The 15,159-nt window shown below is 55.4% G+C and overlaps 4 protein-coding genes across 4 annotated transcripts; 2 read left to right on the top strand and 2 right to left on the bottom strand.

The window, feature by feature from the left end:
- Positions 1 to 171: 171 nt before the first annotated feature.
- On the bottom strand, positions 172 to 5,625 carry PSME3 (proteasome activator subunit 3). Its single transcript, XM_084301236.1, has 11 exons — positions 5,448 to 5,625; positions 4,276 to 4,308; positions 3,910 to 3,972; positions 3,309 to 3,413; positions 2,986 to 3,034; positions 2,253 to 2,365; positions 1,670 to 1,738; positions 1,371 to 1,438; positions 1,164 to 1,218; positions 826 to 912; positions 172 to 386 (listed from the first exon to the last, which is right to left on the bottom strand). The coding sequence occupies exons 1-11, from the start codon at positions 5,487 to 5,489 to the stop codon at positions 306 to 308; spliced, it is 765 nt and encodes a 254-aa protein (XP_084157362.1). The 5' UTR covers positions 5,490 to 5,625; the 3' UTR covers positions 172 to 305.
- Positions 5,626 to 5,838: 213 nt separating this feature from the next.
- On the top strand, positions 5,839 to 9,988 carry BECN1 (beclin 1). The gene is made up of 11 exons (XM_084301287.1): positions 5,839 to 6,048; positions 6,150 to 6,220; positions 6,316 to 6,374; positions 6,681 to 6,771; positions 7,005 to 7,141; positions 7,450 to 7,644; positions 7,865 to 8,011; positions 8,194 to 8,343; positions 8,428 to 8,488; positions 8,935 to 9,077; positions 9,378 to 9,988. The coding sequence occupies exons 1-11, from the start codon at positions 5,916 to 5,918 to the stop codon at positions 9,544 to 9,546; spliced, it is 1,356 nt and encodes a 451-aa protein (XP_084157413.1). The 5' UTR covers positions 5,839 to 5,915; the 3' UTR covers positions 9,547 to 9,988.
- Positions 9,989 to 10,117: 129 nt separating this feature from the next.
- On the bottom strand, positions 10,118 to 13,923 carry CNTD1 (cyclin N-terminal domain containing 1; the record flags this gene model as incomplete). The annotated part of the gene is made up of 7 exons (XM_084301097.1): positions 10,118 to 10,819; positions 11,442 to 11,538; positions 11,931 to 12,075; positions 12,533 to 12,695; positions 13,202 to 13,370; positions 13,578 to 13,653; positions 13,758 to 13,923. 7 exons carry the CDS (start codon positions 13,921 to 13,923, stop codon positions 10,700 to 10,702), a joined length of 936 nt encoding a protein of 311 aa, XP_084157223.1. The 3' UTR covers positions 10,118 to 10,699.
- A 505-nt stretch (positions 13,924 to 14,428) lies between these two features.
- On the top strand, positions 14,429 to 15,145 carry COA3 (cytochrome c oxidase assembly factor 3). The gene is made up of 2 exons (XM_084301038.1): positions 14,429 to 14,652; positions 14,758 to 15,145. Exons 1-2 carry the CDS (start codon positions 14,451 to 14,453, stop codon positions 14,868 to 14,870), a joined length of 315 nt encoding a protein of 104 aa, XP_084157164.1. The 5' UTR covers positions 14,429 to 14,450; the 3' UTR covers positions 14,871 to 15,145.
- The last annotated feature ends 14 nt before the right edge of the window (positions 15,146 to 15,159 follow it).

Genomic DNA, 15,159 nt, shown 5'->3' with positions numbered 1-15,159 from the left:
AGTTCCTACTACGGTAGGAAGAAAGGCATGAAGGAATGATCCTGCCTGGCTGGTGCTCTCACTCTGCAGTAGCCTCAAGGGCATCCCAAAGCAGCAAGGCCGTTTCGTTACCAGTTACTAGAGGGAGGGAGAGCTCCTGAGACCTGAATAAAACCAATCACAAAACTAGGCGAGAATTTCTTTAGATTTTAACTAAGAATGCAATACTATTTCCAGCCAGTTTCCCATCTCGATAGTCACGTAACAAACCAAGGCAATGACGGTCTTTAGTTGACTGAACAGTTCTCAAGTTCAAACGTTGACACTTAATAGAGGGTCTCAGCATTGCTGCTCCGAGGCCTCTTGATCTTCTCAATGTTTTTAAGGATCATGTCATGCAAAGTGACCTGCAAAAAGGGAGAACACAACTCAGAAAAGAAGGGGGAGAGTCCTCTAGCATTCTACTTTCACAACAAGCACCGATTAGAAGAGCAGCACAGCTCACCCTGGCAATGCTCTCGGCCCCTGCTTCACACATCTAACACAAAAATCACGTTTCTAACATCAAAGAGAGTCTAGGAAGGGTTTGTACTGCCTGCAGAATTTAGGATCGCAGGTTCCCACAGGAGTGGAAGGAATATTTTGTGCTAGACTCCTGTGAGCACTCAGCTGGAAACACCCGTGTGTCTCTGCAAGGTGGCGGGGAGGCAGCAAACGCTGAGCTCTTCTCAGAGCCAAATCAGACCGGGCGTAATCACAGGGGAAAGGGGAAAGCAGCAAAAGGATCAAAAGGGCTCCCTAAATTGCCATGCAGGAAGCCAGGGGGAGCTCTGGCTTTCCACTTACATATTGATTCCTCAGCTCTGAAATGATCAGGCGCAGACTAATGTACTCCTTCTCGTCGATCTCCGTCACGGTGCGGCGGTAATCCTCCTGCAGAGAGCAGACAGACGCGCGGCTGAGCGGCCCGAGGTCAGCGTGCCCCCCCCGCACACCACGCCAAGCTCCTGCTTTTTTTTACAAAGGAAACCCCCCCACTTCTCTAACGCAGACATTTCCCATCCTCATCCAGCCCCCAGTTTCCCACAGGAGACCCTCCTCTCCAGGACAGGGACGAGCGGCCCCAGGAGTCCCAAAAAGCAGCGGCAGGTAACGCGCGGAGCTCCGCGTCCCCGTCTACTTACCACGTGAGGGTACTTAGCTATTTTGGAAACCAACTTTGCTCTTGTGATATAATATCTGGTAGGAAAACGGAGAGACTGAAGGTCAGACAAAGAGCACCGAGATTTTTTTTTTCCCGGCCCAGCCTACCCTAAGAAAAGTTGGGGCATCTTCCCCACGCAGGCTGCTTTTCCCAAGAGGACTTCCCAAAAAGCTCGGCTCTTTCATACCTAGAAATCTGGTCCAGGTAGGATGCTGCCTCACTCTCCACGGTTCGAAGCTCAGCAACTGTTTCCTCCTGCAAGGGAGGAACAAAGAAGCCTTATCACGAGACTGCAACCGGCCTTCAGGGCTCTGAACGCAACCTGTCTTGGGAGTTTCACGTCAAGCTCAGATAGGGGTTTTAAAACCTAAACCAGCCCCATGATTGCAGCCAGAAACCATCAAACGATTTGGAGGGAACCCCAAACCCACGTTCCTGGAGCACAGCTCCCTGCTGCAGCAGGGCTTGCAGCCAGGGCTGCCTCACCTGAATAGAAACACCGAAGTTGTTTCCATCTTCTATCCTGGGGATGAGAAGCTGCACCCACATTTTGACCTGCAGCGGAGAGATCACAAAAGAGATCAACGCCGGGATCTTCACAGGGACCTCCCAAGCCCCCTAAGGTCCTGCAGCTCGTGATGAACCCCTACAGGTCCCTCACGCTCACGACACTTCTGAGAAAATTGTTTCCCACGTGGCTGGGATGCCCCACAAGCCAGCACAAGAACAGCTTCTCACAAGAAGCTCTCCTGGCTGTGCCAAAGCAGCTCGCAGCGGGCGTCTGAGCGTGCAAAAGGAGGGTGAAGAAAGGCCCCGGGGAAGGAGCCTGCACAACAGACACCCTCCTCCTCCACGAGGTGTGCTGTGGAGCTCCCCGGGGGCTCAGGAAAAGAGCATTTCCCTACACCTACCTCCCAGCCACCTCTAGAACGCGGCATGAATCCTGAATTTCCTCATTGACAGAGACAGAGGGCGCTGCTCCCGCTGCTCTGAGCGGCTTTGCCTCGCTAGGATCAGAAGCCCTCTGGCGTCCCCGCCGCCCCAGCGCAGCGCTGCAGCCCGCACCCACCGTGTTACACTTCTCGATGAGCAGCCTGATCTCCGGTTTCACTTTCTCGATGATGTCCACCAGCTGCTGGTTGCTCTTCAGCATCCCGTTGGGCATCACAAACACTTTGGTACCTACGGGGGGCGGAGGAGACAAACGGCTCCCCGTCAGCCCCAGGCGGGAGCACGGAGAGAGGAGCAGCTCCTGCACCAGGAGATCAGACCCTGAGGGGTCCACCCGAGCTTTTTGCCTCCCGTAAAGGCCTGAGCCCCCCTAGAATAAACCTGTGGGGAAGGGGAAATCGGGCACGGGACAGCAGCGATTACCACAGAAGGAGGAAGAGAGGAAACACGGAGCTTAGATAAGGGCTGGAGAGCTGCGGGCTGCTGAGGCTAGGCACGGAGGATTTTCCTGGTGAACGTGTACGAGGTGTTGCTGCCTCGGCTTAATCCAAAGCCTGGCGCCTGCCTCCAGGTGAGGGAAGCTTCTAGCACAGAGCCACGGGGAGGCCAGCTGCCTGTCAGCCAAGCTCCAGCTAGCGCTACTTAACGCCTATCAGAGGAATCCAAATCATGCTTCTAAGAGCTGGAACCCGACTCCTACACAACACAACATCCGTAGGCCAGGCCCTGAGCTTCCAGGACAGGTCTGCATGAGCAGCAGCTGCTATCAGGACAGGAAAGTGGGGGCTCCCGAGATTTCACGGCCCTAAAGTGCAGCGCAGGGAGCAACAGAGAGACTCGGGGACTCTTACCCTGAAAGGTCTCTTCGCGGTCTTCCAGCTTCCTCTTTTTCATATTTGGCTAAAACACACAAAACGTTTTACTCACAAACTAATCGGGCAGCTACCACCGCGTCGCAAAGGAAACAAGGAAAACGTCAGCATCCCTGCTGGGCTCCTGGATTCGAAGCACCCTCTTTTAAAATAACGGCTCCAGGCTCCAGAGCCCGATTTCTACAAGTCCTTTGTGAGAGCCACGGCGTGCTGTTAAACAAGAACACCCCAACCCCACGCAGAGCGGGCCATGCAGTTTTAATTATCAGCAGCGGGGATCTCGGCCAAGAGAGAAACCTTACCCCGTCCAGTCCGTCGTGGCTGTTGGTGAGAAGAATCGGGTCAGGCACTGGGAGGTTCATGTCCGAATGGATCTGGGTGAGATCATGAATATTCAGGATGGGCTCCTGGAAAACAAGGCAGGATCGGTGTTTAATGAGGAGTTCACAGCTTCTGGCCCACCAGGCGCAATGAGGCAACACAAACTTGCAGCTCTCTCACTGAGCCGACCACAAAATAAGAATGAATGAGGAAAATATCTGACAATGGGCCCGTGGAGAGGCCTCCCTCCGGCCCAGAGCAGATCGCCAGCTCTAGATTAGGATCAAGGCCATTGTCTGCGCACGCACTGGAGCCCCGCAGCATCACGAAGGATAGCCCAGAGCCGCTGAATATGTAGGAAGGGTGAGCGTGCTGATCACACAAAGAGAGCTGGAGAAGGAAGCACCCCCTCTAGAGCTAACAGAGCTCCAGTGCATGCCGGCAGCTGAGCCGCTGCTGCGTTTCTTTGTGATGGGGGGAAACACACAAGGAAGTGCAGGGGAAAGGCCTGTCCCCGTCACCTCGCTTTTCAGAGGGCTGCACGAAAACAAAAAGCAGGGCAGAAGACAACGTGGATCTTACTTTGAGGAACCCATCGAGTTCTAACAGCTTCTTTGGGAAAAAGTTTGCCACCAGATCTTCAGCCTGAGAGAGAAAGAACAGACGGTGAGGTGAAACTACCACGAGCAGACAAGAACACCGGGGAAATGGGCTGCCCCGAGGCAGGAAACAGAAGAGGAGGAGTTCTGCCAAGAGGCCTCACACACAGCCAAAAGGGGAAAGATGTCGGGAGAGCCACCGGGCTGTAAAACCTCACTTCGGTCTCTGGCTGAAGCCCTGAGCACTGCTACGGTTACAGAAGGGACTCAAATCACAGCAGAGCGCGTTGGGAAGATGCGCCCAGACAACCCCTTTGCCCTGTCACACCCCAGGCAGGGGGATGCTCACCTCGCTTGTGATCCGCTCCCTGAAGGAATCGACCTGCGGAAGAGACAAAGCAGCGGTAAGGAATCGCTCCCGAAAGGAAAAGAAAGAAAACGAGGGCTTGATGTAAGCCGAGCGCTGCTCTGCGTGGAGGTGGAGATCATCCTCAGCCTGAGCCGTGTGTCTCTCCTCGCTTTTATGAGCAGGGCCAAGCTGGGGAATCCCATGGGCGTGATGAGATGAAGCTTGGTATCAGCCAAGCCCTGCTCTGTGCAGCAGCAGAGAGCACCCTCAGCCTGAGCCCTGGGCTTCCCCTTACTTTTAGGAGCTGATGAACCACCCTCAGCCTGAACGCTGCACTTCTCCTTGCTTTTAGAAACAGGCAGACCGCTCACAGCCTGAATCTTCCAATTCTCTTTGTCTTTCCAAGGCAGGTACACCACCCTCAGCCTGAATCCTGGGCTTCAACTTGCTTTTAGGCACATGTAGTCCGCTTAAACCTTGCATCTCGCCTTGCTTTTCTGAGCAGGTAGCCCACTCTCAGCCTGAATCCTGGGCTTCTCCTTGCTTTTAGGAGCAGCTACACCTCCCTCAACCTAAACCTTGCATCCTTCCTCGCCTTTATTTGCTGACAGATCACCCCTCACCCTGAACCCTTCACCTCTCCTTGCTTTTCTGAGCAGCTACTCCCCCCTCAGCCTGCATCCTGGGCTCCTCCTTGCTTTTCTGAGCAGTCACCCCCCTCTTCGCCTGCACCTTGCGCTCCCCCTTGCTTTTAGGAGCAGGCAGCCTCAACCTCCCACCCCTCCTTCCCTTCACGAGGCAGCCACGCCACCCTCACCCTGCACCTCGCTTATCCCCTCCCTATTCTAAGCAGGGCCTCACCGCGGAGGCCCCCACGCGGGGCGAGACGGGGCTCAAATCACCCAACCCCTCCGCTACCCCCACGGGCCGAGCTCCGCAGCGCTCAGAACAACCCGGAGGGGAACCGAGGAGGGAAAAACACCCCCCTTGGGTGCACTTTAACCCAACCGGAGCCCTTCAAGGGAGCATCCACACAGGCCTCGGGCCCGCCGGGGCCGCCGGGCCTAGCCCCGAGGCCCGGGCCGGCCCGGATCGCGCCGGCCCGGGCCTCGGGGCTAGGCCCGGCGGCCCCGGCGGGCCCTTAACGATGAGTTGCTGGCGGCGGAGCGCACCTTGAGCTTCACCTCCGGGTCCACCTTGAGCAACGAGGCCATGGCGGCGGGGCCTGCTCCGGGTCTCGCTGCGCCGCGGGGCCGCGCTCTGCCGCCGCCGCCGCCGCCGCCGGCTACCGCAGCGCCGCCGCCACCGCCGCCGCCGCCGGAAGTGAGCTCGGCGCGGAGAGGCAGCCAATGGGAGGTTGGATCTCTGCCCACGTGAGCAACGAGGAGGGTCCTGGTAGAGAGGAGGGAGGGAGGGAAATTAGGGGGGTGTGTAGGAAGAGGGGGGGGTGGGGGGGTTATGTAGCTGCCAGGACCTGGCGGGGAGGACTGGGGGGGTTGAGGGCGGAAGTGGAAGGGGAGAAGGGCGGAAGTGGAACAGGAGAGGGGCGGAAGTGGAGGGCTTGACTTCCGGCGGCGGGAGTAATGGCGGCGGCGGCGGCGATAGGAGCGCGGCGGTGAAGGGAGCCCGGTGGCGGCAGCATGGAGGGCGGGCGGGCCGGCGGTGGCGGCTGCACCACGCAGGTGAGCTTCGTGTGCCAGCGCTGCAGCCAGCCGCTGAAGCTCGACACCTCCTTCAAGATCCTCGACCGCCTCACCATCCAGGAGCTCACCGGTACCGGCAACGGGGGGGTGGTGGGGGGGGCGGAACGGGAACGGGGACGGGACCGGGACCGGGACCGGGTCTCGGCCGCTGACGGCTCCTCGCCCCCACAGCCCCGCTGCTCACCGCCACTCCCGCCCGGCCCGGGGATGCGCAGGAGGAGGAGAGCAGCGCCCTGAGCGAGGTACGGGGAGGGGGCACCGGGAGGACCGGGAGGGGGTGGGGGGAGCCGCCGGGTCCCGGTAACGGCACCGCCTGGTTCCCTTCCTCCCCCCGCAGGAAGGCTTCGCGGAGAGCCGGCAGGACGGCGTGTCCAGGAGGTTCATCCCGCCTGCCAGGTACAGTGGGGAGCCCCCAAACCGGGTACCGGGGCTTTAGGGGGGGTGGGGAGGAGCCGCGGGCACTGCCCCTCCCGGGGTGCCCCCAGTTTTGCCCCCATTTCCCCCGGTTTTGCCCCCCTCAGTGTATTTAGGGCACCGTTAATTGGTTGCGCGCTTTGGCCAAGCACCAAAACGCTGCCTCCCTCCTTCCCCAAAAAAACTGGGGGCGTTCTCCCCCAACTCCCACATCCCGGTCACGCCCGGTTCCCCCGAGCCCCCCTCACCCTCCCCCGGCGCTCACTTCCCGGTGAAATTCATCCCCAGAATGATGTCGACGGAGAGCGCCAACAGCTTCACGCTCATCGGAGAGGCGTCGGACGGCGGCACGATGGAAAACCTCAGCAGGAGGCTGAAGGCAAGTGGTGCACGGGGAGGGCACCTCGGGTCCCCGTCAAAATTTGGATCCTCGTCACCAATGCTCCACGAGGTGGAATTTATTCCATGACAGCCTTTGAGATGTTTTTCTTACAAATAGTTGAAAAAAAAGGTGGTTTAAAATCCAGGTGTGGCTTGCAGAAATGTTTCTGGGAAGGGAAGAGGCGCGCCCGGCTGTCGGGAGCTCACGAGGGGGACGGAATTTCTCCGCAGGTGACCGGTGACCTCTTCGACATCATGTCGGGGCAGACGGACGTGGATCACCCCCTGTGCGAGGAGTGCACGGACACGCTGCTGGACCAGCTGGACACGCAGCTCAACATCACCGAGAACGAGTGCCAGAACTACAAGTGAGCAGCCTGCTGGCCGTGGGTTCGTGCCCGGGGACCTGGGGACAACGGGCACCGAGCTGGGCCCCTGGGAGGGTGAGGGCGTGAAGGGAGGCGCCGGCTGCGGTAGTAAAAAATCTTTGCTCGCCGTCTTGTAAGAGATTTTTGCTCCCCATCTCGTTCCTTTTTGCTGTTACATCTGCTCTCCTGGCTCACAGCGTGGAGCCAAATTAAAAACGTAACGAGGATTAACCCTCGGCGCAGGCAGAGTGGTTTTTGGCGAGGTGCGGGGCCGGGGCCGTGGCGGTGATGCTGCGGCTGCCCTGCAGGAGGTGCCTGGAGATCCTGGAGCAAATGAACGAGGACGATAAGGAGAAGCTGCAAACGGAGCTGAAGGAGCTGGCGCTGGAGGAAGAGCAGCTGATTCAGGAGCTGGAGGACGTGGAGAAGAACCGCAAGATCGTGGCCGAGGATTTCGAGAGGGTCAGGGCGGAGGCGGAGCGGCTGGAGCAGGAAGAAGCTCAGTGAGTGAAATCCACTACGCGGTGTGGATTTTGGGTAGATGAGATTGATAATCAGTGATAATTGATGAGATTTGAAAGGGGAGGGACCTGGAATTAATGCCCCAAACCAAGCGGCTAATTCCTTGCCAAAAAAAAGCAACCAAACCACCGTATTATAGCACGTGAGCGCTTCTCTTTTCCTGTAAGCCTCGTACCCAGCGGTGCTTGGTTTCCTTCGGAGGTACCAGAAGGAATACTGTGAGTTCAAGAGGCAGCAGCTGGAGCTGGATGACGAGCTGAAAAGCGTGGACAACCAGATGCGTTACGCCCAGATCCAGCTGGACAAGCTGAAGAAAACCAACGTCTTCAACGCCACCTTCCACATCTGGTAAGGCAGGCGGCGGCGGCGCTTCGGGTTCCTTCACGAAAAGCGGAACAATTTGGTGTTTTCTGCCCGTTTTTCAAGCGGGGCCCCGAGCCTCCGTCGCGCGTTCCCAGGCGGCGCCGTTTCCTTGGCGTGCTGCCGGCTGCTCCCGCCCGGCTGCTCCTTTATAAGCCCTCCTGTCGCAGGCACAGCGGTCAGTTTGGCACGATCAATAACTTCCGACTTGGCCGCCTCCCCAGCGTCCCCGTGGAATGGAACGAGATCAACGCGGCCTGGGGGCAGACCGTGCTGCTGCTGCACGCCCTCGCTAACAAAATGGGGCTGAAGTTTCAAAGGTAGGCGCAATAAAATCCGCGTTTCCCTTCCGTCCCAGAGAAAGGAGCTGAAGGCTCACCTGCCTCTGCCCCGTCTCCTTTCAGGTACCGCCTCGTACCGTACGGCAACCACTCCTACTTGGAGTCCCTCACGGACAAATCGAAGGTAAGGTCCTGCATGAGCTGGAGAAAAACGACCTCGTGCAGCCCAGATCCCTGCTGAAAGGCACCGAAGACCGAGACTCTGCTCTTGAGAGCGCACCTCTGGGGATTTATGCCCCAGGGAGCTGGCTGCCCTGGTTTCTCCCCCAGGATCTCACTCCACGTCCACTCGTTGCCATCCAGGAGCTCTCAAATTACCCAGAGCAACTGGCCCGAGGAAATTAACACGATTTGGGAAGGCTGTAGGTGATCAGGAACCTGAGTTTTCTCCTGCTAGCCAGCAGCACTCATGCAGCAGGCACTTGGCACAAAACCAGCACCACCTATTACACGCCACAGAGCGTTTTAAGCGTCCTGTGACAAATTGGAAGTCTCAGCCAGGCTAAAGATCTGCGTTGGCAGCGTCTAAAGGTGAACGCTCGGGGTGCCTGACACTAATCTCTTTTGCAGGAGCTCCCCTTGTACTGCTCTGGAGGCCTGAGGTTCTTCTGGGACAATAAATTTGATCACGCCATGGTGGCTTTCTTGGACTGCGTGCAGCAGTTTAAGGAGGAAGTGGAAAAGGGCGAAACTCGGTTTTGTTTGCCTTACAGGTGAGTGCTGCTGTTACCCCCTGTCCTGCCTGGGCCTAGCCCACAGCCCCGCTTGCTGTTCCTGTCCTGGCTTTTGGGGATCATCGGGAGCTCTGCAGGGTGCAGGATTACCACACTTGCTCTTATTTCACTGGGATTTAAAGCTAGTTCCTCAGGCAAAACTCCACGGCTTGCTAGATTTCTTTTAAAGTATTCTTAGGTAGAAGTTTCTGAGCGTCTGATTGAAAGTTTGGTGCTTAACATCCCCTTGAAATTAAATGCTTGCTGTACTAATGTGCTAATCAACTTTGTGTGATGCAGGATGGACGTGGAGAAAGGCAAGATTGAGGATACAGGCGGCAGCGGCGGCTCCTACTCTATTAAAACGCAATTTAACTCCGAGGAGCAATGGACAAAAGCCCTAAAATTCATGTTAACTAACCTGAAGTGGGGCCTTGCCTGGGTCTCGTCCCAATTCTACAACAAGTAACCACGGCAAGAGCTCGCCCTGGCAGCTGTGGCGCCTGCTGCTTGTTGGAGAAACTCAAATCAAGCTGTCTCGTAAGGTTAACCAGTACGAAATGTTTACAATACCAAAAATCCACAAGACACTTTATTTAAAATACCGTTATGAGGAGTAGTATATAGAAAAGCAATATGTAAAGTTCTATCACGGAGCTGAACTGAATTAAAAAAAAAATAATAATAATCAGCTGTTAAATAGATGCTAAAGTGGTGTTTGGGGGTTTAGAGAGATGTATATAAGTTATTGTCAAGGTTCAAACTGCCAGCGCTGTGGGGAGGGCTCTGGTACAGCCTAACAGAACGTGGGGGTTAGGAAAGGAAAGTTTCCAATGCAGGGAATAACGTGGAAAAACCCTGAAGGTCTGTTTGGTCACTGCAGCTTGAAATAAAGTATTTTTTAAGTCGTATCAGCACTTGTTTTTGCCACGAGGGCTTGACCCTGGTCCCTGTGCTATCAGCTATTTCTAACACTGGCTGGAGCTTGGTCCTGCACAGGGGCACACGGAAAAACGTCCCAATAAAACACGATTCCAGCCCCAGTGCTTTCAGCTGGAACCTGAGCACCCCTTAGTGCTCAGACAACCGTGCTGAACAGGCCCCTGCTGCCAGGACAAAACAGGGGGGATTTTGTTCTTGCCACAATGCTGGCTGGCTCGATGGAGGTAAGAGCAACCAGGCTTCGGAGCGCTGGCAAAGAGGAACCTTAACAAGCAGCCTGGCAGAAAGAATTAGGTTTTAAAACAGCAGCAAACACAAACGGCAGCCCTGTCTGTAAGGGCTGGGCTGGGGCTTCCCAGCAGAGTAACGCTCACGTTGAGGCCTTTTCAAAACAACGCTCTTAGAATAAGTTTTCTGTTTCTTCAAGGAAAACATAATCACAACCTAAACGATGCAGCTCTACTAATAAAGCTTTTGGTGCTGGAAAACATAAGCACTGCTTTGTCTGTTACCTTCCCAGCGCTAGCGCACAGCCTAAAATAACGAGCTTCTCTAATTAAAACAGCACACAACAAGTTACAGAACACGCCGTGCTCAGAATCAGAAGAACAAGCCTACTGTTTGGGGTGCCCTGCGCGGTGTCGCAGATGATGGATGGATGGGTTCCATTTTTTGGAGCTTTATTTCCTCCGCTGCTGCTTTGGCGTGGTGCTGCCAAGGACGTGTTTCAGTACCGCATACGAAAATTCTAAGATGCTTTGTGAAGTGATGCCCGTAATGCAGTTTAAATGCTCCACAACCTTAAAAGTAACAATTATAACACTTATTAACAGTGTTTAAGGGACATTAATTTACAAAGCTACTTTTGAACACCCCCCAAATCTAACAAGAGCAGCAGGGCCCCACAAACCCCAAGACTAACGCCTTTGCCAAAAGCTGAAACCTCTCAGTGTGACAGAACAAGAGGATTTTTTTTTAAAGGAATTGCTTCTACCAAAGAAGTAAACTGGAAAAAAAAAAAAAAAAAAAAAAAAAGCTACAGAATGCAGCTCGCTGTGGTTAATGGGCTGCTTGTTACAGCATTCAGCAGCAGCTCGGGGAGAAAGCTGTCTGGTGGGATCACTGCTGGTTGCCAGTGAAGCTGCGTCTCTCTGGGTTCATTCTAGCTGTGCAGAAGCTGAAGCACGAGGAGGACAAGCTGGCAGCAGCGCGAGCGCACGCCTCTCTGCTGAACTGCTGGGCCATAACCCTTCCACCAAGGCGTGCACGCTTCCAGCCAATAAACTGGAAGGGGTCCCCTCCTTCGTGTCCCTCCCCGTAGCCTGCCGGTCTCCCGGCTGTGCTAAAACACATAAACAAGCCTCCTTTTTCTTTTTTTTTTTCCCCTCCATGTGGAGCTAATTTGTTTGGAAATGACGGTACCTGCTTCCAGTGCTCGGGATTTAGTACGAAAGCGCTTGTGCTGATGATTCCAACTGCCAAGAGCATGAAATCTTCCTTTACTGCCAAAAACTTGGCTCTGCACAAGTAAAAGCGTCTCCTGGTATAAAACGATGCTAGGTCTGTAGCTCCAAACCACCCACTTCTGTAAGCCCTGCACAGCCTCCGGCCACGTTAGCTCAGAGTCTTTCAGCCCAAATAAAACCGATGCTATCAGCGTTCACCAACAGCCCTACAGCTGGATTTTTCAGTTGAAGTTAAACACTTTCCTAGCTTGCCCCGAAAGCAAACGTGCAGCACATTGCTTTGAGCTGGTATGCAAAGATCCATTGACAATGCTGACAGCCCAACACATTAAAAAATTTAAAAGCAGGTGCCCAAAAAGCAGAATAACGAGAACCAGGGTACTATTTCTGAGCCTTTTTCCCAGGTTTCAACTTCAAATACTTATTTTAAACGCAAGCCACTTACACCTGCAGTTCACTTGGTGTCGAATTTTCGATGGCAGTCTTCAGTAACGTGTCGTAGATGGCCTCTCTTTCAAGATACAAGAAGTCTAGTAGCTGCACACACATCTGATGCAAGGGCTTTGCAGGAAGTAAGCAGCCGTTATGTCCTGGTGTAGAGATCACACGTAATTAGCCATACGTTTGGGGTCATTCACTTGAATCAGGAAGAGGCGTTAGTTACTCGAAGGGAGGGATAAAGATTTCTGGGGAGAAGTGCCCTTTGTTTCTGGAGCCTTCTCAATCTCAGCGTAATTACACTCATTCTGAGACTCAGGTTGTCAGAGCTGGGCAAAAAAAAATGGTTAAGTCATTTTAGAAAACGTGCTCTGGGGGTTTAAACTCAACCATTTACAGATTGGTTCGGGACTGGCAGTCAGACAACGTCCTGCAGATCGATTAAAGACAAAGTTCTCACCTGAAAGGCAAAGTCTGAAAAGTTTCAGGCGCCCTCACAGTGTGCCAAGAGATGTAACATGGGACGTTTGTTTCAGCCAGCTCTATTTCAGTAACAGCTCCATTACTCTTAATAAAATCTTTATCATTCTCTCCTACTAATACTCTTACCTAAAACCTCGAGAAGCAACTCGATGTAAGCCAGAGGAGTTGACACATTGATCTGGAACTGCAGAGTTTCTAAAACAGCAAGCTCTGACTCGAGCAGCTCCTGTTTGGTGTACGAGTACTTTAAGGATTGCAGGAATTTTAAAGCTGTGTTGCTGTTAACTATCTGAAGAGGAAAAAAAAAAACACCACCACAAGTTATTTTCTATTTTGAGAAAGGCAATAGGACACCTGTTACAATATTTGCTTCTTGCTTTGCTCCTCCTGTTAAATTTAAGCGTGACCCACTGCAGTTGTAAGACTGCACGTTAACCCAGCTGGCTCCCCAGCCTTTTAGCTGGCATGAAAAATCCAGCTGAGAACTTTTTCTTCGGTTCCTTGTAACCCCACAAGCCTTCCCCAGCCAGGGGTGGGCCCTTTGCAGCTGTACGCTTCCCAACACCCACAGGCTGGGATTCTTAGCGATCCGTACTGGGAAAATCTCCAGACAAATTTTTACAGGAGGAAGGCCAATGAACCTGCCCTAAATGCAAGTAGTTTAGGGCCTCGTTTTGCTATCCTTTGCATTTCGTTATCACTCCGGATTTTCAGAAAGAAAATCGATTCTTTAAAGAGGTTAGATAATTCACTACAGTACTGAAAACGCTACTAGCAAAAGTTTAGATAGCTTACGTTATAGTGCAAGGAAAGTTTGCTTGCAAGCTGAATGCACGACACCAGTCGCAGGACAAACGTGTCATAAATCTGTTCTTTCAGAGAGCTCCAACTGCTGCCTTCTTTGGTACCTTCCATGTTCTCACTGGGGGACTTACAGATTTGCTCTACTTGCTTGATCATAAACCTGCGAAAAACATTTTGCTGCTAAGAAAAAAAAGAAGAAAAGCAATTCTGCACGTAAACAGAAGAAACGTACAGCTATTGACTTGAGCAAAGTAAAAAGGCGAAGCTCTAAATGAGAAAATTATTCTGTGTTGTTTGAATGACTGGCAAAGGGCAGGGCTGGTACAGCCACATGGGATGCGTGCTTCGTTATCGAGGCGTTGATTACCTTTCAAGCAACTCTACCGCCTGATACCTTGCCGAATGGTCTAAGTGCCATTTTTCAGCCAAAAGGAAGATGAATTCTGAAGGGAAAAAAAAAAAAAACATGAAACAGAATGAGCGCGCGTCATTGAATTCAGACGGACGCAGCTCATCAGGCGGCTGCTCCAGCCTCGAGGGGCCTCACCCACGGTCCTGCAATCCTTGCAGCAGCCAGCCTGGCCGGGCAGCTCGCTGAGGTACCGCTCGTTCTCCGCGGCCAGGCGCAGCAGCGAGGCCTCCATCACCTCGGGGGCCACCCCGCCAAAGAGGGGCTCGGAGCTGTAAAACCTGGGCACCGCCTGGGACCCCATCCTAGCCATCCACCCCCCCCGAATTCAAAAAATTAAGGAATTGGGTAATTCCCAGCGCTAATTAATTGGGTAATTCCCTTAATTAACTATTTCGGTCACTCCGGGCAGTGACTATGTAGGTAATTCCCTTCATTACCGACAGTGGTGGACACCTGAGGGGGGTGGCGAGGCCACCGGCCACAGGAGCCCGCCTGGGGGCTGGGAGGCTTCACCCACAGCCTCCGAGGGTCGATGGGGCCGGGGCAGAAGCCCCGGGGGAGGTCCCGGGACCGGGGCTCCCGGGGCGACCTCGACGCCCCCGAGACCCTCAGGACCCCACCTCAGCGCCCGCCCTCCCGGCCCAGCCCCTGCCAATCACCGCCGCTTCCACCAATCACCTCGCGCCTCTCCCTCCCTCCTCCAGCCGCGTGCCGCGCCGCAGCCAATCACTCGACGCCTCCCCTCAGCGAGCCGCCCGCTCTGGTCCCTCCCCTCCTTTCCCATTGGCTCCCGCTCCCCCGCGGCGGCGGCAGCGGCGGCAAGGCAAGATGGCGGCGCCCAGGGAGGCGGGCGGGGAGGCGGCGGTGGCGCAGCGCATCGACCCCGCGCGGGAGCCGGGGCTGAGCCCGGAGCAGCGCCGCTTCATGGCGCAGGTGGAGCTCGCCCAGCGCCAGCGAGCCTTACAGAAGCGGCTCCGAGGCCGCAACGTGCTGCTGGCGCTGGGCATCGGCGCCGTGACGGCGGGGATCTGTATCCTGCAGGGCCGCGAGGGGACCGGGAGGGGACCGGGAGGGGGTTGGGGGTAGGGGGGGGGGGTCCCGGTGCCCTCCCGGTGCTCTCCTTAACGCCCCGCAGACGGCTACACCTTCTACTCGGTGTCTCAGGAGCGCTTCCTGGACGAGCTGGAGCTGGAGGCGGAGGCGGCGCGGGCCCGGGCCTCGCAACGGGAGCGGAGCGCGGCCACCTGAGGGCGGCCCGGCCCCGGAGCACGGCGTGAGGTGGCGGGGGGAAGCGGCCCCAGGCCGGCCACGGAGCGGCCCGGTGGGCCCAGCGCGGCCTGAGGGGTCCCGGCGGTTCCCTTGAGGTTCCCCTGCGGGCAGGGTGCTGCCCCCCCCCTCCCCCATCTCCCCCCCGTGTCCCACCGGGAATGGGAATGGGACCGGGACTGGGCGGGGGGCGTGCTCTGGGGTGGGCAGGGGGCTCTGCCGGCCGGCCCTGATGTAATAAACGCCTCGTGACTGGAGCCTGCCTCGGTGC

Source organism: Netta rufina (assembly GCF_964035555.1).
Source record: "Netta rufina genome assembly, chromosome: 24".
NCBI lineage: Eukaryota > Metazoa > Chordata > Aves > Anseriformes > Anatidae > Netta > Netta rufina.
This window is presented reverse-complemented; position numbering and strand designations above follow the sequence as displayed.